General features: G+C 36.0%; 2 protein-coding genes across 2 annotated transcripts; one reads left to right on the top strand and one right to left on the bottom strand.

Moving 5' to 3' along the window:
• Nucleotides 1–18,809: 18,809 nt before the first annotated feature.
• Nucleotides 18,810–20,118, bottom strand: LOC138890359 (uncharacterized). Its single transcript, XM_070173740.1, has 2 exons — nt 19,592–20,118; nt 18,810–19,311 (listed from the first exon to the last, which is right to left on the bottom strand). The coding sequence occupies exons 1-2, from the start codon at nt 20,116–20,118 to the stop codon at nt 18,810–18,812; spliced, it is 1,029 nt and encodes a 342-aa protein (XP_070029841.1).
• Nucleotides 20,119–21,689: 1,571 nt separating this feature from the next.
• LOC104249519 (transcription factor RSL2) lies at nt 21,690–23,841 on the top strand. Its single transcript, XM_009805954.2, has 5 exons — nt 21,690–22,424; nt 22,519–22,776; nt 22,880–22,945; nt 23,297–23,362; nt 23,474–23,841. The coding sequence occupies exons 1-5, from the start codon at nt 21,792–21,794 to the stop codon at nt 23,564–23,566; spliced, it is 1,116 nt and encodes a 371-aa protein (XP_009804256.1). The 5' UTR covers nt 21,690–21,791; the 3' UTR covers nt 23,567–23,841.
• Nucleotides 23,842–24,271: the final 430 nt, after the last annotated feature.

Raw genomic sequence — 24,271 nt, 5'->3', positions numbered from 1 at the left:
TATCTTTGTCACATTTAAGATACTTATTCCTTTAATTGAACCTCATTGAGAGTATTATAATTTATCACTGTTATCTGTGACAACCAATACTAGTATATTACTTACTTAAGTATTGCAACATCCACTTATCAATAACTAGTTAAATATTCATTTCATTGTGTTAGGTAGGGTTGTCATTATTGATAGACTTAAGGAGTTTTAACCCAATCAAACTCGAAGTCGTTTTCATTGATTTTTCTTGTAAGAGGTTTAGTAAACGGACCAGTCAAATTACTTTTTGACTTCACAAAATAAGAGTGATAATTCCATCTCTAATTAATTTTCTCACGCAATCATGTCGAAGACTTATGTGTCTTGACTTTTCATTATATATATTGCTATATGTTCGAGTTAGAGTGGCTTGACTATCACAATAAATTAAAATTGAGCTCATACTTTGTAAGATTAATCGAATTTCTAAAAGAAAATCCCTCAACCACTCATCTTCTTTTCGTGCTTCTGCTAATGCAACAAATTCTGACTTCATGGTTGAATGTGTTATACAAGTTTCTTTCTTGGATTTCCAAGAAATTGCACCTCCTTCCAAGGTAAACACCCAACCAATTGTAGATTTGTTGTCTCCTAAATTAGATATCTAACTTGCATCAGTATATCCTTCTAAAATAGTAGGAAGTTTTGAGTATCAAATACACAAATCTTTATATTTCTTAAGAAAATCAAGAACTCGCTCAATGGCTTTTCAATGATCAATATTCTGATTGCTAGTAAATCTGCTTAACTTATTAATTGCAAATGTTGTGTCTCGTCTTGTGCATTGTGTAACATACATCAGACTTCTAATAGCGCTTGCATACTCAAGTTGAGCCACAACTCTTCCTTCATTATTGATTAACTTGATGCTTCGATCAAATGGGGTATTAACCTCTTTTATGTTTAAGTGTCTAAATTTATTTATCACTTTTTCAATGTAATGAGATTGAATTAATACGTATACCCCACTATTTCTTTTAATCTTGATACCCAATATGATATCAACTAGTCCAAGATCCTTCATCTCGAACGAGGAGGATAGAAACCTCTTCATTTCTATAATTCTATTCATATTATTGCTTGCAATTAACATGTCATCAACATATAAACAAACACAAAATAATTACTACATACTTTAGTAAACACACTTATCAGCTATATTATATCTAAAGCCAAATGATAAAATTGCTTTATCAAATTTTCCGTGTCATTGTTTAGGGGCTCGTTTCAGTCCATACAAAGATTTGACAAGCTTACAAATCTTATGTTCATTTTTTAGTAGAACGAAACCTTTAGGTTGTTCCATAGGGACCTCCTCTTCAAGATCACCATTTAAGAATGTCATTTTGACATCCATTTGATGAATATGTAGGTCATAAATAGACGCTAAAGCAATTAAAATTCTAATTGAAGTAATTCTTGCTACCGGTGCATATGTATTAAGATAATCAATTCCTTTTTTTTGTCAAAAGCTCTTAGCGACTAACCTAACTTTGTAAGAATGTAAAGTTCCATCAGTATAATACTTTCTCTGAATTATCTACTTACAACCGATAGGTTTAGAAGTTGGAGGCAAATTAATAAGTTCCCAAGTGTGGTTTGATATTATTGAATCCATTTCATTTTTAATAGCATCTTTCCAAAAAACTGCATCTCTAAAAGCCATAGCTTCTTTATTAGATTTAGGATCATCTTTCACTTGAAGAATAATTGGAGTTGTTCTCACAATTGTATCTCTATTACCTTCAACAAGATTAAAAGAAATATGTTGAGAGTCAAACTAATCTGATCCAAGTAATTTTAGCCTATCGAACTCTAATGCTTCTCCTTTGTTCACAAAGTTGATCATTAACCTCCTATGAACTAGATTGCTCAACAATCCTTTGAGATATTTTTTCTAATGTTATATAAATTGATGAAGATTGACTCCTTCTACCCGAGGTTAAAAGATATTCAAAAAATTCTACATCTCTGGATTCAATAATGACATTCGATTCTAAATTAAGAAGTCGATAAGCTTTGCTATTCGAGGTATAACCTATAAATGCACACTTGATGCCTCTAGGACCCAACTTGATCCGATTTGGATCATTATCCTATATTAGACTTTCTTCCCTTCCATAATTCATATGGAGTAATTTGATTTTTCTTCATAAGAATCCGATTAAATATATGACATGTAGCAAGAAGTGCTTCTCCCCACAAATTAAATGGCAATTTAGCATGTAACAACAAAGTATTAACCATTTCTAAATAGGTTCTATTTCTTTTTTCTGCTAAATCGTTCTGTTGAGGAGTGCGAGTGGCAGAAGATTCATGAATAATGCCATTTTCTTCACAAAAAGTATTAAATCCTTTAGGAAAATATTCTCCTCCTCTATCACTTCTTAAAACTTTAATTCTTTTTCCTAATTGATTTTTCAATTCAGCCTTATAATTCTTAAAAATATTAAAGGCTTCATCTTTATGTCTCAATAAATATACATAGGTATATCTAAAACTATCGTTAATAAAAGTTATAAAATATCTATTGCCGCCTCTAGTTAGCATGCCATTTAACTCACATATATCAGAATGTGTTAATAACAAGTTAGTGTTTCTTTCAACACTTTTAAAAGGTTTCTTAGTCAATTTAGATGTAACACACACTTCACATTTATTAAATTCTTTTAAGTCGCACTAAATCAGTCCACTTTTAATCATTTTTTTCATAGTACTTAGGCCAATACGTGCTAATCTATAATGCCATAAAGAAATTGAATCCAACATATAAACACAAGCATCATTCTTATTATTAATAATAAAATTATCAGTTACAAACAATCTGACCATTCCATCAGTAGAATAGCCTATTCCAATAAAAACACCATTTCGGGATAAAATTAAGAAGAATTCTTAGTATAAAAGAATTCTTTCTTTAAAGAATGTTAGAAAAATTGAGTTTGCAAGAAGGGCTGTTTCTTTATATAGACAAAAGTAGTTACAAATGAAACGGACATATCCATTCAAGTAAAGGCATACAAATACATCACAACTCATTCAACTTGGCACAATTTTTCGTTTTGGCACTGTATCTCAATCTTGTTCCATTTTGACCTTCCAACCCTATTTCTTATGTTTCACGAAAGTTGATTATTCACATAGTGTGGGTTGCCTCACCTGGTAGGCGCGTGAGGCCGATTTGTTTTGGCAAAATTCCTTCTCCAACAGTAATAAGATAACTGTTGGCCCCATATTTAATCCCCCAACTTCCTTCCCCATATATTTCGTCTTCATCATTTCCTTCCTCATTTACTGTTGCCCCCATCTTCATTCTCAAAGCTTCAAAGCTTTCATCTACCGATTTCATACCTGGCCATCCAAAAAGCTTCAAACTTTTGCAATTTTATCATTCGTTTATTAATTATTCTGATTAATTTTTTTTGTGGGTTTATTTCATCTAAGCTTGAAGTTTAAAGTGAATCCATGTCTCAAAGAAACTTAGTTTTTCATAATGGAATGAATATTTATTCTTATGGATTTCAAGTTGAATTAAAAGTATCATGGACACCAAGAAATCCAGGTCGTCGCTTTTTGGGTGTAAATTTGACAAACTAAGTGAACCATTTTTGGATTTCATTTTCAGTGTTGTCATTTTCTTGTGTAAATAAGAAGCGTCCTTAATTTTACTCAAATACGGTCGAGTTCGGGTATTTTAGTATTGACCTATTTGATATGGATGAAAAAATCATGTGACAACATTTAATTGGATATTTATTACATCTCAGATTTGTGTATACACACGAGCTATATTTTTTTGCATTGGTTTCAGCTTTGTGTTAAAGTGAAACATAAGAAATAGGGTTGGAGGGCCAAAATGGAATAAGGTTGAGATAGAGTGCCAAAATGAAAAATGAGGCCAAGTTAAATGGGTTGTTTATGTATTTGGCCTTCATTCAACCTTTTAAAAACTATTAAAAAATTAATTATATTTAAACAATAATTTCTAACAATAACTTTGCATGGACTATCACTGTTTTACCATTTCATTTGAGTTTTTAACGATCATACTATAACCTTTTGATTCCTATATCTGTAAATAAATTAAACCTTGAAACCAAAAAACTAAAAGATAAATAAAGAAAAAGAAAGGGTTCACGTATTTCTCTTCGTATAAAAACTCTTATGCGTGTAAGGTATTAGGTCAAAAATTTATATTGTCTTAATACATCAATAAAAGTTTAATTTGTGCTGTTAATTAGTCACCTAGTTATTAAATCTAGAAGTACGTACGTATTGCATACCAGTACAAATGGAGCTGTACTTCTAATTAACTCTATTTTATTAATAACAACTAGAATTCTGGGGAGTTAAAAATATTTTATTATGGTAGAGTATAATTATGTAATTTAAATGGAACTTTAAGATAGAAGCTTTGACCTCTGAGTTCAATAAGTCAACCAACAGAAACCATACACTAAAATTTATACCATCCCCATGACCGACGTGGAATTTAAATATTGTTCCCACTACCAACCTTTATATTTTTTTTCTTTTATCTGTTTAATCATATAAAGAAGACGAATTAATATTCTATAATTTCTATATGTGGGTCTAGTCTATTATGAAGGATTAGTTTATTACGATAATCCTATCTCTTAATCTCAAATAAGGTGATTAATAATTTTTCTATTGCTTTATATGCTCTTTAGGACCACAAGGATATGCCTCTTAAAAATTAGAAAAGGCATGAGAAATGCCTCCATATGCCACCTTCCAAAAATTCTTTTGGATATTTTTATGCATACCATTAGACACATATACAAAAAAATCTATATTTATATATTTACAAATATACTTTAAACATCTTTTATTTTAAAAAATACAAACTTATTAAACAAATTCGATTAAGAACTTATTCGATAGTCAAACTTTAGAAGAGAAGCCATTAGAGACTAAGAATTTCCTTATCCACTGGAATTAATCATTGATAATCATTAGTTGGTTCATTTGTAAAAAGGCAAAAACCCATTTTTATTAACTTAAGTGCGAGAAGCATGGCGTTTCCTTCTTTCTTTCTTTTTTTATTTTTTGTCTTTTGCGTCCCTCTAGAACTCTATGTTCAGTTTTTTTGTAATAGATTTTTCTTTCTTTAGAGTAATTGTTTTGTTGAAGGAATTATTTAAGAGAGTTTTGTACAGACTTAATTAATCACTTATGTTCTAAGAGATAGTTGGTAAACTAAAAATTTAAAGTATCCGTTTTTGATTCCTTTCGGTTAATAATGACTTGTGACGACTATAAAAAAATGTCCACGTGTATGTTGTTAATTTGCAAGTGTGGTTTTTTATTATAAGGTAAAATTTTGTATCATAAGTGATCAAATACGCTGAAACCACTCTATTTTGTTTCTAAAAAGCAAAAGGAGAGAAACAGTAAGGAGAAAAAAAAAGAGGGGGGGGGGGGGGAGAGCCTTTAATTGTGGCGTTCGTAAGAATGAATTATCATTTATCTCTAAGAAAATCAATTTATGGATCATTTATACTTTTCATACTTAGTTGGTATAAGTTACATATTGAAATAGCTAGAGCAAAGATATAAGATAGGGCACGAAAATAACGTTTCTGATATAATAAAGGTTGACCATCCTAGGTGTTCTGAATAAGGTATTAAATAGTAAGAGTTATGATTTATGTATGACAATGTTTTCTCCACTAAGTGAAAGCCAGTCATTTCTCAGTTTCTGTGTGAAAAAATTAATTTTCTAGATTTTAATATATTTAAACACTAAAAAACATTACCATCTTTAGAACAAAGTTTTTGCATTACCAAACACTATATTTTCTCCTTTCTAATGAGAATAGTGAATAGATCAAGTCATGAGTTCATATAGTTGCTTGAAGCAATAGCTTCGAGGCCTTCGACTTCCTTTAGGAGCCTAAGATTTCCAAAATCGTTCAATTTATATATGTCACAGTCCTTCTAGTTCTATTAAAGCATACATAGATTCCGTTGTAACATATTTTATAGAAATTTATAACTGCTCATAAAGATTAGTACAAGGAATCCATGCTAATATTTGGCTATTTCTTGAAGTCATTTATAAGTATATATGGAATTTTTGCCTAATTTTTCCGGTGTCGATGAGACGATGACCCCTATAATGTGCGTCCGCCTCAGTTTTCCGATGTCGATGAGACGATGACCCCTATAATGTGCGTCCGCTCTGATTCCATATGCTTATACATACAAAGACAATAACGGAAGTATGAACGATACCCAAATAGCATGTTTAATAATGTTAATTTTTTTTTATATTCAGTTCAAAATTTTAAATATAATGAATAGAGTAGTTCATGGCTAGAATAAATTTCACTGCAAATTCACTAGTAGGAGACAAAGTACATTCTCTAATATTCCCGACATGTAGAGTATTCTAGGGTGTACACATAAACTGATCCTAATTCTTTTCTTCGAAAATAAAAATGATTCAACAAGCTGAAAAATGGAATCGAAGCAGAAAATTAAGTTTATTAGATGAAGAGTAGGTTTGAAATAGAGAAAAATTTAGTTCATTTTCTTAAGAAAATAATAATGGAAATTGTATTCAGTAAAGACAAAAGAGCACAAAGGCTTCGATGGCTTTTAATATTTCTTCTCTCAGTCACGATCCAAACATTTTTACTATTGCCGTTGCAGAAATTCCTCATCGAGATTATGGAAAGCATTTAATCCTCTTTTGAAAAAAGAAAAAAAACAGACAGACACCCCGTTGTCTTTTCTCCACTTGACATTCAAACAACAACAGCAACAACAACAACAACAACAACAACAACCCAGTGTAATCCCACAAGTGGGGTCTGGGGAGGGTAATATGTACGCAGACCTTACCTCTACCCCGAGGGGCAGAGAGACTGTTTCCAGGAGACCCTCGGCTCAAAGAGGCAACAAGAGACACTATATTAGTACTATCAATAGACTCATAATAAAACAACATAAAGTACCATAAAATCCATAACATAACATAAATACCATAAAAAACAAAGTAACAGCAATATAAGAGATATAGGAAATACGAGAAAGATGTAAGGTATTAATACACAGAAGATAAAGCCCATCATCAGTAGTTGATCAATAGCATCCTAAGACTAATTCCTAACTGGCTAGTCTCACTCTAGTGCGCTGTAAAAAAGACATCACAATTTCCCCTAACCTACCACATTAATGTTCGATCTCCACAATTCCCTGTTTAGGGTCATGTCCTCAGTAACCCTAAGTCGCGCCATATCCTGCCTGATCACCTCTCCCCAATACTTCTTAGGTCTCCCCCTACCTCTCCTCGTACCCACCACCGCCAGTCGTTCACACCTTCTCACCGGTGCATCAGTGTTCCTCCTCTGAATGTGCCCGAACCATCTGAGTCTTGCTTCCCGCATCTTGTCCTCCATGGGGGCCACACCCACCTTCTCTCGAATATCTTCATTTCTAATCTTATCCTTCCTTGTATGCCCGCACATCCACCTCAACATCCTCATCTCTGCAACTTTCATCCTCTGGATGTGTGAGATCTTCACCGGCCAACACTCGGTCCCATACAACATAGCAGGCCTAACCACTGCCCTATAAAATTTACCTTTCAGTAACAGTGGCACTTTCTTGTCACACAGGACTCCCGTCGCTAACCTCCATTTCATCCACCCCACCCCTATACGGTGTGTGACATCCTCGTCGATCTCCCCGGACCCCTGAATAAACGACCCCAGGTACTTGAAACTACCCCTCTTAGGGATGACTTGAGAATCAAGCCTCACTTCCACTCCCGCTTCCGTCGACTCTGCCCCAAATTTGCACTCAAGGTATTCCGTCTTCGTCCTGCTCAACCTGAAACCTTTGGACTCAAGGGTGTGTCTCCAAACCTCTAACCTCTCGCTGACGCCGCGTCGTGTCTCGTCGATTAGGACTATATCATCAGCAAATAGCATGCACCATGGCACCTCCCCCTGAATATGATGCGTTATAGCATCCATCACCAGGGCAAATAGGAAAGGGCTGAACGCAGACCCTTGATGCAATCCCGTAATAACCGGAAAATAATTTGAATCGCCTCCTGCTGTCCTAACCCGAGTCTTAGCTCCATCATACATGTCCTTAATCGCCCTAATGTAGGCAACCGGGACCCCTTTAGCCTCTAAGCATCTCCATAAGACCTCCCTAGGAACCCTGTCGTACGCTTTCTCTAGATCGATAAACACCATGTGGAGATCCTTCTTCTTATCCCTGTATTGTTCCACCGTCCTCCTAATAAGGTGGATAGCTTCTGTGGTAGATCGCCCCGGCATGAACCCGAACTGGTTGTCTGAAATAGACACCGTCCTTCGCACTCTCATTTCTACCACTCTCTCCCAGACTTTCATGGTATGACTTAGTAATTTAATACCCCTATAGTTGTTACAGATCTGGATATCGCCTTTGTTCTTATACAACGGGACCATTGTACTCCACCTCCACTCTTCGGGCATCCTATTAGTCTTGGATATAACATTAAGCAACTTAGTAAGCCATTCCAAGCCTGCTCTACCCACACACCTCCAAAGCTCAACCGGAATTTCATCTGGTCCGGTAGCTCTGCCCCTTCTCATCTTACGCATTGCCTCCATGACCTCATCGACCTCAATGTCCCGACAATCACTTAGTTCATGGGGGCTGTCGGCGTTCCTCAATTCACCTAGTACAATATCCTGATCCCCTTCCTCATTTAGAAGTTTATGAAAGTAGGTCTGCCATCTCCTTTTTATCTGGTCATCCCCCAACAAAACTTTGCCGTCCTCATCTTTTATGCACCTCAATTGGTCCAAATCCCGAGCCGTCCTCTCTCTCACCTTAGCGAGTCGGAGTAACTTCTTCTCCCCGCCTTTGTTCCCTAGTTCCTCATACAAACGAGCAAAAGATGCCGTCTTTGCCTCCGTCACTGCCATCTTTTCCTCCTTCCTAGCTACCTTATATCTCGCAATGTTCGCTCTCTTCTCCTCCTCTCCAGTGCTCCCCACTAACCGCATGTAAGACACCTTCTTCGCTTCCACTTTACCTTGTACAACTGCATTCCACCACCAGTCTCCTTTGTGGCCACAAGTGCGGCCTGAAGATACCCCTAACACCTCTCTTGCCGCCTTCTTTATATAGTCCGCCGTCGTCGACCACATAGTGTTTGCGTCCCCACTACTTCTCCAAGCTCCCATTGCCGACAACCTTCCTTCCAACTCCTGGGCTTTAACCTTAGTCAAGGCGCCCCACCTAATCCTCGGGCGGCCTCGTACTGACCTCTGTTTCCTTCTTATCATAATACTAACGTCCATCACCAAGAGCCTATGTTGCGTTGCAAGGGTCTCACCTGGGATAACTTTGCAATCCTCGCACAACCTTCTGTCGCATCTCCTGAGGAGGAGATAGTCAATTTGAGTCTTCGCCACCGAACTTTGGTAAGTAACCAAATGCTCCTCTCGCTTCGGAAAACTCGAGTTTGCAATCACTAGATCGAATGCCTTGGCAAAATCCAGCAGTGAGATGCCCCTCCGTTCCGTTCCCCGAAACCAAAGCCGCCATGCACCTCAGTATAACCACCTGCAGACGACCCAATATGACCATTGAAATCCCCTCCTATGAATAACCTCTCGGAAGGCGGAATACTACGAACAATGTCATCCAACCCTTCCCAAAAATGCCTTTTAATCTCCTCATCACAACCTACTTGCGGTGCGTACGCGCTAACGACGTTTAAAGTACACTCACCCACCACCAATTTAATAGTCATTAGTCTATCATTCACACGCCTGACCTCTACCACCGACTCCCTAAGATGGCTATCTACTAGGATACCCACTCCATTCTTACCCCTCACGACTCCGGAGTACCACAACTTATACCCATCCGCGTTTCTCGCCCTCGATCCGACCCACCTAGTCTCCTGGACACACGCCTATATTAATCTTCCTCTTCTGAAGGATCTTCGCCAACTCTATAGACTTACTCGTTAGCGAACCTATGTTCCATGACCCGATTCTCAACCTATAGGCTCCCTTGCCCACTCTACCTCCCCTGCCTCCCGACCCACCCCCTGACCCCGAGCCCACTCTTTGCCCCCCCCTCTGCCCCACCTGAGGACATGCCTTTAATCTATCATCCCAGACTGCCGCCACTACACCTACGACAGATCTACAAAAGACTCGCTAGTGCACCACGGACAACGAATCAAACTAGAAGGAAAGAAGTGACTACCTGTACACCTATTGAATGATTTAACTATTGTGAACTAAAGTAACATCAATTTAGCTAACACCAAAAGGAAAACAGTAGAACGGGAGGTACCAATTCCCGAGAACTAAACCTGTGTTGATTTGCAGCCCTCGATATACTTGCAAGCTCACGCAATGCTTCCCACCGTCCTTTGCTGATGCTCGTCCAGGTTGCTCTCCTTTGCTAGTGCTCGTGCGCCCAACTTGTCTCCAACCACTTTGAGAATTTCCATACACGAAACTGAAATTCAAACATTTTTAAACGATTTTTATTATTTTCCGCAAACTGAAATGCATGGTCACTTAAATGGGACACGTTGCTCAATATTAAAGGGCGATGATACATCAAGGGCTCGTTTAGTACGAGAGATAATGAATAATTTATAATCTCAAGATTAAATTTGAGATGAGTTTATTCTATATTTAGTTGAAATTGTTAGTAAACTGTATTTGTAAAATAATTCTGGAAATTATAAATGAACATAAACAGAAATGAAAAACAGAAACAGAATTTTAATCCGAGTCCACTAAATTCACAGTGTTTCCTTAAGGAATTTAATCCCCTCCTAGTACCCTAGGTTACAGATTATTTCCTCCCAGGATAGAACGAATTACACACTAGTGTAGTGGTACTTCAAACCCTAGTGTTTCAGCGAACACAAAGTTCGGTAGCAAATCACACTTACTGTTGCTTTCTTTGATGTTAAAAGTATGCAGAAGAAGGAGGAGAAACTCAGAAAATCGTATGAAAATTCTGAGCAGAATAGACTTGTACTTATAGCCAAAGTTGGGCTGAAATCTGAAGAGGTGCAACTTTTCAGAATGACTGTTTATGCAAAACGGCCACAATATAAATGACATAATATAAATGGCTATTTACTCAACAATAAAGAGGGAAAATTGAATAGGGTAGTTTAATTTTCAGTTACACAACTGAAAAACGGATTGTAGGATTTAATATTAATATTTATTTTAATATTAATATTCTGTTATTAAAACAAACTAGACACGAAGGGCTACAACTTTCATTTTTGAATCATCTCACAATTCCTTGTGGATCAAAAGATATGAGCTTCCGAAGTTGGACCGATGATCTGCAGATCTTCATGACCGCGGCCGCGGTCACTTTTACGCACCCAACACTAAGCCAGCGCGCCCTGCACTAATTCTACCGCAGCCAGCGCTAACAATTCTGCCCCCATCCATTTTCTAAGTTCCGAAATATCCGGACTCGCTCAAAACTCACCCGAAACACACCCGAGGCCCTCAAACCTCAACCCAAATATACCAACACCTCCCATAACATCATTAACACCTTGTCAAGCTTTCGAATCACTCAAAATAACATCAAAACACTAAATCAACTTCGGATTCAAGCTTAAGAACTTAGAAATTTTAAATTCTTCAAACAATGCTGAAACCTATCAAATCAAGTCCGATTGACCCCAAATTTTGCACAAACGTCCCAAATGATACAACGAAACTACTGAAACTCTCGGAATTTCATTCCGACCCCTATATCAAAATCTCACCTATCGACCGGAAAGCGCCGAATTCTCAATTTCGCCAATCCAAGCCTAAATCTTCCACGGACTTCTAAAATGCATTCCGATCACGCTCCTAAGTCCCAAATCACCTAAAGGAGCTAACCAAATCATAAAAATTTTCACCCGAGATCAAATACACATAAGTCAAATTTTGGTCAACTCTTTCAAATTTTAAGCTTTCAACTGAGACTGTTCTTCCAAATTCATTCTGATTAACCTGAAACCCAACATAAACGATTTACATAAGTCATAATACACCACACGGGGCAAGTCATGCCCGAGAACTGGCTGGCGAAATGCAAAAGCTCAAAGCGACCGGTCGGGTCGTTACACCTACCAACTTACCAAGGATATCTTTTGGTTGTAAGTTTATTTTTCCTGCAGCCAAAAATTAAATATCATGGTATTAAGCATACTGGACAATATTTTCAAATTAAATTATAAAATTAAACATGATGATAGAAGAATAACAAAGATTAATTAAGAGATTCTTTTAGAGAAGAACATCTAACCTTATGTTGCTAAATTTTTTTGATAAATGCTCTTATATAGAAACATAAGAAAGAAGCGTATAATTTTTTTCAAGTATAGAAGATGGTGTTCTTGATCTTTGATACGTAATAGATCATCTGCAAAAACAAATTCATATGATTCAAATATCATAATTAAAAATACTAAATCTATAGACTGCAAAAATAAAGTCCAAATGTTCCAATAGACTGCAACTTATTTCACCCTGAATCTACTTAAACACCGACGCATTAACAAATAAACTGGGAAAAAGTATCCAGAAGCTGAAGTATCATCTTCTCAAACAACCGACAAAATTACATGCAGTTTTAAAACTTCTAGTTCAATGCATAAAATAAACAACTTAATATATATAAGCAAAAATTACTTACGTATAAAGGTAAAAAGCATGTTTTTGCATCTTAAGCATCTTTCTTTTCTTTTAGACATTTGAGGAACAAAGATAATTAGATAACAATAATAGTGGTTAAATTTGAGTTTAGGTTGGGAGATATATTAGATAATCTAAAACATAAATAGAAGTTGTAACTGTCTTTAATTTAAAAGCATAACTAAAATTTATTTTTAAATTTAAAATGTTAATGTAAATAATCTGTAATATCTTTAAGAATGATACATAGTTAATTTATTAAAGAAATTTCAGGGATAAAAAAAAAGGAGGGGATGCAGGTTATATTTTGGGGGGTGGGAGTTCGTGGGATATGTTCCTTAATTTTAGGTTCTTACGAAACCATGGGAAGTTTTATTTCTAATAGTAACTTCTTAATTATTAATTACTTATTTGAATTGAATAAATAACTACTCCTTCTTCAAATAATAGATATTTAAATATTTTAATTTAAAATTTAAAACTAATAACTAATTAACTAAGTTTTGTCCTAAAAATGAACACATGGCATTCTCTTACGCTGCCACTTGGCATAATCTTAGGCTAGACTTCCTTCCTTTTAATAATATATAGATATTTAATAACATTTTTGTTAATAGTTTACTATTAACAAATAAATTTGGTCCAAAAAATTAATCAATCAATCATTTGACCAAAGCCGAAGCCGAGCGAGCGACGACGACGACGCGAGGCTTGCCTTCTTCTCAACTCTTTAAGAGCTAAAGAAGAGCAATTGCTTATATACCCATAAAAACCCTCATCCTCTTCCAATATGGGACAATGTCCCTTTGCCAAGGGGGAAACATAACATTTCACTCAAAAATTTCATTTCCCTCCATTTCTCATTCACCCTCTTTTAAGTATTTAATATACTTAAATACATGAAATCCCAACAGAAATAAAATCGTGGTATAACTAATCTCGGAATTAGTTATCCTAGGATTGTAGTATTTTTTATCCCTATATATGAGAGAGTGTGATAACTAATCCCAGGATAACTAATTCTGGAATAATTAATCATGTGATAACTTGTTTTCCAAAACAAACGACCGCTTAAGATTGTTAAACAAGGCAAATACATACATATATATATATATATATATATATATATATATATATATATATATATATATATATATATATATATATATATATACACATACATACATATACATACATACATACATATATACATACATACATACATACATACATACATACATACATATATACATATATATATTGTTGTATTATGGCAAATGCAAGATTTAAATTTTGATGAGTTCAATAGTTAGGTTCTTATAACAATCCAATATATTGTTAATCTTATGTGTTCAAATTTTAATATTTTTTATTGTTAAATTTCATTTGCATAAACAATATGCAAACCCGTTATTTATGTTAGGTGTTTGCCATAATTTTCTTAACATATTTGGTTTTCCTATTTGTTGAGGAAAGGGCAATATAATTACCTTAATTGGGTTTTCCTTTTTGTAGAAGGAAATTATAATTCTCCTATACTTGGCTAGTCCTTTTTCTTGTAGGAAAAAGTTTGGAGTTCTATAAATTGAGGATCCGTCCTTCTCATTCAGCAGCATCCACAATGTAGCCATAGGGGCTTGAGAGTAGTATTTAGGGGGAGAACTTTACGGGACAAGTGTTAGTGTGTCACTTGTGTTTGCCTCTTCGTGAGGTTGTTCTCTCGATATTTTGTACTCTTTTTTTATATAGTGGATTGCTCATCTCCGCGGTGGACGTAGGTCAGTTGACCGAACCACGTTAATTGTTTGTGTCTCTTTTGGTATATTTCTCCTTTGTTGTATGATTTATCGTCGCTCAATGTTTGTTTAGCTAGCTTCCGTATGACATCTGATTTTTACGGTCCTAACAATTTATATGTTGTATCGAGTGGCGGAGCTAGAGCTCTGGTTGTGAGTTCGATCGTACGATATAACTTTGATCCAAAATAGTATATTTTTGTTTTTACAAATTCATTGAATATGAATAAGTTATTAATTCAAAATTCAATACCTTAAAAGAATTAAAATCTCGAACATGCGGTTGTTGGTATCTTCTTCCATGTAATGTTGGTAGCAATAACAGGGTTGGATTCAAAATATGACTCCATAATTCGGAATATGACTCCATAGTTACAAATGACTCCGCCAAGGGTTACGCTTGAGTTGGTAGTTTGATAAGACAAAAAAACTAGTTTTCAACTTTACATCTTGTTAGAGAAATTAGGATGGCAGATATTTTAATAAATAAAAAACAATACGTCGTGCACAGCCGTCCGTCTGCTCAATGGAACAAAATCTTAGTTTTTGGAGTTTGTTCGAATCTCTTTACTCCTCAACAAAAAAGTAGATTTTATTCCCCTCATTTGTGGTTGCTTAATTTTCCACATTTTGCCTTTTCATTTTTAATAAATGCTAAGCAGCAGCGGAGTTACATTCAACCAAAGTATGTTAATCGATATTCCTTCGCCGGAAATTTACATTGTATTGCTAAGATAAAAAAAATTATTTTATGTATATTTATTATATGTTGACTCCCTAAACTTTTTGATATATTTATTTTTTTATATTTTGACACTCAATGGTGAAAATTTTGGCTCCGCGATTAATGCTAAGTAGTTTGTTAGGTCTTTTTTTATCTCTTGAGATCGTGCAATGGACGGTGTGGCCTTCAAACTACCTTGAAAAGTAATAAGGCAACCCATACAGAAGCTTCCTACAAGACATATATTTAATATTAATGAAACTAATAGTTTTATGTTATTTTGGTAAACATAAACAAATAAATAGTATGAAAGGAGTCTTTTTCCGACGCGTATGAGATTGGCGAAAGAAACGGCGGAATCAAAGGGCAAAGGGTAAGGAATGGCTAAGTTCAGGTTATCTGAATCAGTTACCCCTTTGATTTCATTCCTGTATCTGAGTGTTTTTTCAGAGTCCCTTTTTCTTATCTTAAAACTAAGATATCACAGCTAAGTTATATCACTATCCTAATTAATTTTTTTCTCTTTAATTCTTTTGGGGGAAGGATATGAATATGAAAAGGAGAGAGAAGAAACAAAAGAAGTGGTTGATAAGATTTGAACTCTACACTCACAACTCATTTATCTTCAAAAAAATTGATTCTAAGACGAGTTTCTTAATCCGTATTTATTCACATCCAATATGTTTATACCAAAATCATACTAAATAACTATGTTTAATCATAATACTCCCTCTGTTTAATTTTAAAAAGATTGGCACTATTTTTTTATTACTCTGTTTCAAAAAATTGGTACCTTTCAATATTTCCTTAATAAGAATGTTATGACAGGTTTCAGACCACAAGTTTCAATTGTTTTACGGTCACACAAATGTTATGGTTTATTTAAGACCACATATATGATATCTCAAAAGTCTTTCCTCTTTTATTGAAGTTTGTTTTGTTTCAAGTCAAACTACGATAATCCTTTCGAAACAACTTTAAGACTATGAACACGTTTGGATTAGCTGATTTGAAGTAGCTGATAAGCATTAGGTACTGAAAAACACTTTTAAGTGTTGAAACTGATTTAATAAATAAGCACGTGTTTGGCTCAAGTGCTGAAATTGATAATAAGTTGCTGCAGTATTTGATAAAAAAGTGATGATAAGCTCTTTTTCTGTTAAAATAACTTAAATAACCTTATAACTCTTCAAAATTTTAGATTGCAAATCTATTCAAATATAAAATATTCTATTTGTCATTTTATTTTAAATACAAATGTGCTTAGATAAGATAATTTTATGATAATATAATTTATTTTATGATAACCATAAGTTATAATAATTAATAAATTGAAAAAAGTTTCTCAGTAAAAAATAAACATAAATAGAACAAAATATTTGAAGAGAAACAAACACTGTTTTCATCACCACAACACTAAAGCAATACACCAAAAATTTGATATGTCCTCATTGTTACATACAGTTCAAAGATTAATATACAATCACATAGTTACAAATATGCAAAGGAATAGAGAATTTGCTTATCTTAAAATACTTGAGGTAGTGAGTATCGATGTAGGAATTTTTTTCTAAAAAGAAATATTTTAAGGATAAAATAGTAAAAATCTTGGTCAAATTTAAAGTGCTTATAAGCTAAAAATTCATAAGTTGAGGGTGACCGACTTATGGCTTTTGGCTTTTGGCTTATTTTTGACTTATAAGCACTTTTAACTTTACCAAATACACAGATAAGCTAAAAAGTGCCTATAAGCTAGTTTGACCAGCTTATAAGCTTAGCCAAACATCCTCTATATATAAAAACACGTATCATGTATTCATTTTATTGGTATAAACAACATTAAGTTTTTGTCCTTGTTAATTACCATCACATTTGAGATATTACAACTTACTTTCGTCGTCTCATAAAAAAGAATTGCACTTTGTTAGTTGGAGAATTAAATGATTTTTTCTCTTACATCTTTTCAAAACATCTTAAAAAATATTTTTAACTATAAATATTTGTGAATTATAGTATCTTACTTTGATTTATTAAACTTTGTCTGTATATATATATAGAGAGAGTTAATAGCTTGTTTGTCCAAGCTTCTTTTGACAAATTGTTTTTCTTCAAAAGTTAAGTTGTTTGGCCAAACTTTTAGAAAGAAAAACAATGCTTTTGAGTAGAAAAAAAATATGTTGTCCCTAAAAGCACTTTTTCGAAAACCAATTTTGAGAAAAATATACATAAAAATACTTTTTAAAAGTTTGGCTAAAATACTAATTACTGTTCAAAAGTGCTTTTTAAATTAATTAGTCAAACACAAACTACTTTTCACCATATTTTTTTTTTCTTCTGAAATTCACCTTTTGAAAAACAACAACAACAACAACTACCCAGTAAAATCCCACAAAGTGGGGTCTGAGGGGGTAATGTGTACGCAGACCTTACCCCTACCCAGATAGGGCAGAGAAGCTGTTTCCGATAGACCCTCGACTCAGAAAGACGACAATAAAAACAAGAAAAGATAATTCATTAGTAACTCCAGTAGAAACCGTAATAGTAATAGAAGCATAACAACCAAAAGATAAATGACATGCAATAACAGTAACCAGCATCCAAGGCTCGGGGCTAAGAAAAAGAGCAAGGATAGTATGAACTCAACATAAACTGCAAGCCATCTAAGATCAACCCTAATCCAACCCCGCCTCACCCCGGGTATGAAGTAAGGAAAGCTCTACTACCCTTAACCTACAAATCTAATGCTTGACTTCCAGACCTTCCTATCAAGGGTCATGTCCTCGAAAATTTGCAGGCGTACCATGTCCTGCCTAATCACCTCTCTCCAATACTTCTTAGGCCTCTCTCTACCTCTTCTCGTACCCACCATAGCCAACTGCTCACACCTCCTCACCGGAGCATCAAGGCTTCTCCTCCGCACTTGCCCGAACCATCTGAGCTTCGCTTCCCGCATCTTGTTATCCACAGGTGCCACGCCTACCTTTTTTCGAATATCTTCATTCCTAATCTTGTTTATACTAGTGTGCCCGAACATCCACCTCACCATTCTCATCTCTGCTACCTTCATCCTCTGGATATGGGAGTTCTTAGCTGGCCAACACTCTACCCCATACAACATGGACGGTCTAACCACACCTATATAAAACTTACCTTTGAGTATCGGTTGCACTTTATTGTCACACAAGACTCCAGATGCAAGCCTCCATTTCCTCCAGCCCGCTCCTATACGGCGAGTGACATCCTCGTCGATCTCTCCGTCCCCCTAAATCATCGACCAAGGGTACTTGAAGCTATCTCTCTTGGGGATGACCTGTGATCCAAGCATCATGTCCCTGCCTACTTCCCTCGACTCAGCGCTAAACTTGCACTACAGGTACTCCGTCTTAGACTTGCTCAATTTGAAACCCTTAGACTCGAGGGTCTGTCTCCAAACCTCCAACCTCTCGTTAACACTGACCCTCATCTCATCAATTAGGACTATGTCATCAACAAATAACATAAACCATGGCACATCCCCTTGAATATGGTGTGTCGGTGCATCCATCACCAAGGCAAATAAGAACGGGCTAAGCGCAGGCCTTGGTGTAATCCCATAACAACCGGAAAATGCTCCAAGTCACCTCCCACAGTCCTAACTTTAGTCTTAGCTCCATCATACATGTCCTTGATCGCTCTTATGTAGGCTATCAGCACGCCTTTTGCCTCAAGACATCTCCAGAGCACCTCCCTAGGGACCTTGTCATATGCTTTCTCCAAGTCAATAAACACCATGTGCAGATCCTTCTTCTTATCCCTGTACTGTTCCACCAACCTCCTAATAAGGTGTATAGCTTCCGTAGTGGAGCGACCCGGTATGAACCCAAACTGGTTGTCGGATATAGACGTTGTCTTCCTCACCCTCGCCTCCACCACCCTCTCCCAGACTTTCATGGTATGGATAAGTAACTTGATACCCCTATAATTGTTACAACACTGGATATCACATTTGTTCTTGAACAACGGTACCACTGTACTCGACCTCCACTCCTCCGGTATCCTCTCCGTCCTAAAAATAACATTGAACAATCCTGTCAGCCACTCCAATCCTGCTCTACCCACACACTTCCAAAACTCAACCGGAATTTCATCTGGCCTAGTCGCTCTACCCTAATCATCTTACGCAAAGCCCTCACGACCTCCTCCACCTTAATGCGCATGCAATACCTAAATCTCAAAGACTCTCCGAATGCCCCAAATCCTCTAGCGCTATATCCCGGTCCCCTTCCTCATTTAGGAATACGTCTGCCATCTCTGCTTAATCTAGGGCTCTCCCATCAATACTCTACCATCCTCGTCTTTGATGTACTTGGTCCAGATCCCGGGCCTTCCTCTCCCTCGCTTTAGCCAGCCGAAATAACTTCCTGTCCCCGCCTTTCTCCCCCAATTCCTCGTATAGATGACCAAACACTGCATTCTTAGCCTCCGTGACCGCCAGCTTTGCCTCTTTCCTCACCACCTTGTACCTCTCTCTATTTGCTCTCCTCTCCTCCTCGCTTGTGCTCCCTACCAACTTCACATACGCTACCTTCTTCGCCTCCACTTTACCTTGGACTATGTCATTCCACCACCAGTCGCCTTGGTGCCTACCAAACAAACCCTTTAATGTCCCTAGCACCTCTCTCGCTTCCTCTCTCACGTAGTTCGCCGTCGTTGACCACATAGTACTCGCGTCTCCACTACTTCTCCAAGCTCTCATAGTGGATAACCTTCCATTCAACTCCTGTGCTTTATCCTTGGTTAAAGCTCCCCATCTAATCCTCGGTCGGCCACGAGCATACCTCTTCTTCCTCTTCATTATAATGTCGATGTCCATCACTAAGAGCCTGTGCTGAGTCGGGAGGGTCTCTCCTGGGATAACCTTGCAATCCTTGCACAACCCTCTATCACACCTTTTGAGGAGAGGGTAATCAATCTGAGTCTTCACTGCCGAATTTTGGAAAGTAACCAGATGCTCCCCCCTCTTCGAAAAAGTCGAATTCACAATCACCAGGTCGAAAGCCTTAGCGAAGTCTAACAGCGAAGTACCTCCTCCGTTCCTATCCCCAAGGCTAAAGCCACCATGCACCTCGCCATAACTACCAGCAGCCGACCCAATATGGCCATTAAAGGGAGAGAGAGACGGGTTTATGGGGGTAAGAGAGAAGAAGGGAGTGAGGTGAAGAGAAGGAAGACAGAGGAGAGGCGCTTGGAGGTTGCCGGCCAGAAATTTCGGCGATGAAACAGAGAAAGGAGAGAGAAAGGGTGGAGAAAAAAGAGAAAAGGGGTGGAGAAGAGAGATGAGGGGGGAGGAGAGAGGAAGGAGGGAGAAGAGAGATGAGGGGGGAGGAGAGAGGAAGGAGGGAGAAGAGCAGGAGAGAGAGAGGATGACTTACCTGAGGTTGCCGGCGTCGGGAAATCAGAAAGCAGAGGGGAGTGCACTAGCGGGGAGAGAGAAAATTGAAGAGAGAGAAAGGGTCATTCATTATACTGTTGTTTGGTTAACTTTCGCACTACCCGAGTTCCCAATCCTAACAAATTGCTCTGATACCAATTTGTTAGGATCGGAAACCCGGGTAGTTCAAAAATTACCCAAAAAAACACTTTGCAAAATAAGTTGATTTAGAGGTTTTGCGAAATACTATGCGATTACATGTGTTGATACTTTGTGTTTTAGACCTTTTCATAACCCTTGTACTTTAAACCTTGTCGTTTTTTTGGGGGGCACAAATGGAGTATTTTCCTTTTGACGAAATAAAAAGAGGAAGAGGGGAAATACATGAACTGATATTCTTATGTAACGATATTATATTGTATTTCAAGTACAACTAGGGTAACAATGGTTAGGTTTGAGAACCAAAAATTCTCAAAACAAAGAGACAAGAAACGAACTTTGCGGTTACAGTGTCGGATTTCGCTAGTAGTTTAAAAGATTGCACACTCATCTCCCACGTCCTCTTCATTCCAACAGAACTCATAGTATATTCAAGAAAAGCTTACCACGTTCTAACATCTCTTCTGTTAATTACTGTTCACTTTCCATTAATTTTTATCAATCAGTGTGGTTAATTGTCATGACCCAATGATTAGATTAAGACAGTTAGCTTCAATGACTCATAATGACATAATAAGCTAAGTCCAAGATTGCATTAATCCAATTGAAAGGCTAACATATTTTATTTCATTATTGCATGAACTTGGCCCCTCTTCTTAGTTGTACTTTGCCTGTTGGTTGGCCCCACATTGGAAAAAAAAAACCTTTGTAAATTAATCATTTGGAATTATGGAATTCAATTAAAAAAATCAAGTAAATCTTCAACTAAACATTCTTTCAATTCCTTTGTAACCTTTTCTCGTATAAATGTCCCCAACTTTTCGTTCATTCCAAGTGTGAGATCATCCTCAAAACCTTATTTTGTCAGTATATCAGTTGACAATAGTATTTAGTAAAGCCACCTCTATTTCTCTTTGGCCTAACTCCCTTTACACTTCTAACCAAAAAAAAAAAGAATGGAGCAAATTGGAGCTTTTTTTGATGAAGAATGGGAGTCATTAACCAAGTTATTTTCAAGTACTGAAACTGCAGATTTCATGCTTCAATTGCATGGCGATCAAGGCAACTTGTTCGCGATTAATGCTCACGAAAATGCTGGCTCGAGCTATGAGAATGGTCGACCACAATCAGCATTCTATCAAATAGGTGATGAACAACATGAAGCTAACACTAACTTTCAGTATTTTTCTCATGAAAGTAGCATTACTAGCTGTGGAAGTGATGGCATGTTTTTTCCAAACAATCCGAGCCGCGACATTGATCATGATGTTAATAATCAGCTCCTAGCAATTAGCAACCAAACTGATGATCAGTCCATTGATTTCTTTGTTATGGACAACAAAAATAATCTTGAAAATTTGTCTATTAATTTTCCTGATGATACTAATGACATGGACTCACCCTTATCTAAAGAAGAGATGGTATGTGACCAATTGGACAATGTTGGAATTTCCCCTGTTTCAAACAAGGAAATGCAGCTGAAGAGGAAGTTTGACAAAATTGCACTTCAATCAAGTTCAAAGGAACAAAAACTCAAGGAAGAATTACCTGAGAATCCGAAGAAGAAATCGCGGGGGTCAGCACAAGATGTGAGTTTAAATTAAGAACTTTAATAAAAGAGATTGATTAATATTATCTTTGTACATGAATATCTAATGGGGTTATGTCATTTACTCAATGCAGGTGCAGAAAAATAAGAAAAAGGCACAGCCAAAAGGGAAAAAGAATCAGAAGATAACTCAAATTAACAATGAAGAAGGAGAAGATCAAGGAACTAATAATGCAGCTATTCAAAATGGACAAAGCTCAAGTTGCTGTAGCTCTGAGGATGATTCTAATGCTTCTCAGGAACTAAATGGAGGTGCAATATCTTCAAAATCTAAAGGGAAATCAAGAGCAAGTAGAGGAGCTGCTACAGATCCACAAAGCCTTTATGCAAGGGTAATAATTAACACCAGCTTCATTTCATTCACTTATTGTTCATTAACTTGTTTAGAGATTCAAAATGTCAATAAACTAAGATTTTTATTTGCAACAATTGCAGAGAAGAAGAGAAAAGATCAATGAAAGATTGAGAATCTTGCAGAACCTTGTTCCCAATGGCACTAAGGTAATAATGCTTTTTATTATAATACTTGCGCGTTTGTCCATAGATTTTTTTTTTCTATTTTTCGAATTATTTTTTTCAAAAACGTGTTTTGTCCATGAAACTTTGCAAGTTTTGGAGATTTTTCGACACCAATTTTTCAACCCCGCAAAATTGCAATATTTTTTCAATTGAAATGCATGTCCAAACATAATTTTAAATTCCAAATACTATTTTTCAACTTAACTCCAAATAATATTTTTTAAAAAAATTATAAATATTTTTTATGTCCAAACGCCTGTGAATTCATCTAAAGGAATGAAGAAATTCAAGAATCCTCTTATTGAGTAGTTTTCTATTTGCTATATAAATCAGGTTGACATTAGCACAATGCTTGAAGAAGCAGTTACTTATGTGAAGTTTTTGCAGCTTCAAATTAAGGTAAACAACAAAGCCTTCACATTATTATGTGCTTTAATTTCATAAATTTGATTGATTGAATATCGGAAGGAAAATAACATAATTTAATATATATTTCATTTCTTGCTGCAGTTACTGAGCTCGGACGAACTCTGGATGTATGCACCAATTGCTTACCATGGAATGGATATTGGTCTCTATCAAAATATGATGCCAAGTTTGTAATAACTTTGGAAGCAACATCGCCTTGCAATTTTTTATTAGTTGTTACCTTAAAATAACAGATCCAACAGAAATACCCTAAAGTATATTGACTATGTAAAAATTCATCTATCATTTCTTCTTGATCATGAGGAGTAACTCTCATGTTTTATAAAGTAACCATCATTTAATGAATTGAGGTGAGGATATTTGTCGACTATGATTTAGTGATAATAGTGTATGTAAAGACCGATATTATGTCTTTATTAGATTAATGTAAACATTGGGTATGGGCAAGTTTTTCCGAATAAAAGCGTATGTAAATCAAGAAAATGAAAGAAGAGGATTTCTTTTCTCTTTTGTTTCTACCTTCTTCTATTGAGAACTGATAGACAATAGGATTACGTATAAACAATTTGAAATATCAAAATAAATCAAATATTATTATCCTTGTTTAATTTATTGGCTATTTGGCTGAAAAGAACTTGAACCTACTTATTTGGACCAAGCCACATTGGCAAGAAGGGAAGAACGTTAAGGCATGCAATTAGTGTGCAGTTTGCAACGAATATACATCAATGCATTACCAATCTTAAAAGCGATAATATGAGAAATTACCAGTAGATTTGCTTTAATAAAAAAAGCTCAACTTCCAAGATTAAAAATTAGACTAGTGTTCAATGTATTAAAATACAAGATCGATCGGCAAAAAGGCTCAAATGTAAGTAG

Source organism: Nicotiana sylvestris, chromosome 4 (assembly GCF_000393655.2).
Source record: "Nicotiana sylvestris chromosome 4, ASM39365v2, whole genome shotgun sequence".
In the NCBI taxonomy this organism is placed as follows: Eukaryota; Viridiplantae; Streptophyta; class Magnoliopsida; order Solanales; family Solanaceae; genus Nicotiana; species Nicotiana sylvestris.
The sequence above is the reverse complement of the archived record's forward strand: the minus strand, read 5'-3'. Positions and strand labels throughout refer to the sequence as shown.

What these genes read in the sequence shown, in the direction of transcription:
- LOC104249519 (XM_009805954.2), top strand. Translation starts at nt 21,792, where the DNA reads ATGGAGCAAATTGGAGCTTTTTTTGATGAAGAATGGGAGTCATTAACC. An exon ending in CGCGGGGGTCAGCACAAGAT is followed by an intron (nt 22,425 to 22,518) that starts GTGAGTTTAAAT and finishes TACTCAATGCAG; the next exon opens with GTGCAGAAAAATAAGAAAAA. An exon ending in TTTTGCAGCTTCAAATTAAG is followed by an intron (nt 23,363 to 23,473) that starts GTAAACAACAAA and finishes TTCTTGCTGCAG; the next exon opens with TTACTGAGCTCGGACGAACT.
- LOC138890359 (XM_070173740.1), bottom strand. Translation starts at nt 20,118, where the DNA reads ATGGACATCGACATTATAATGAAGAGGAAGAAGAGGTATGCTCGTGGC. An exon ending in GTACATCAAAGACGAGGATG is followed by an intron (nt 19,312 to 19,591) that starts GTAGAGTATTGA and finishes TGTTATTTTTAG; the next exon opens with GACGGAGAGGATACCGGAGG.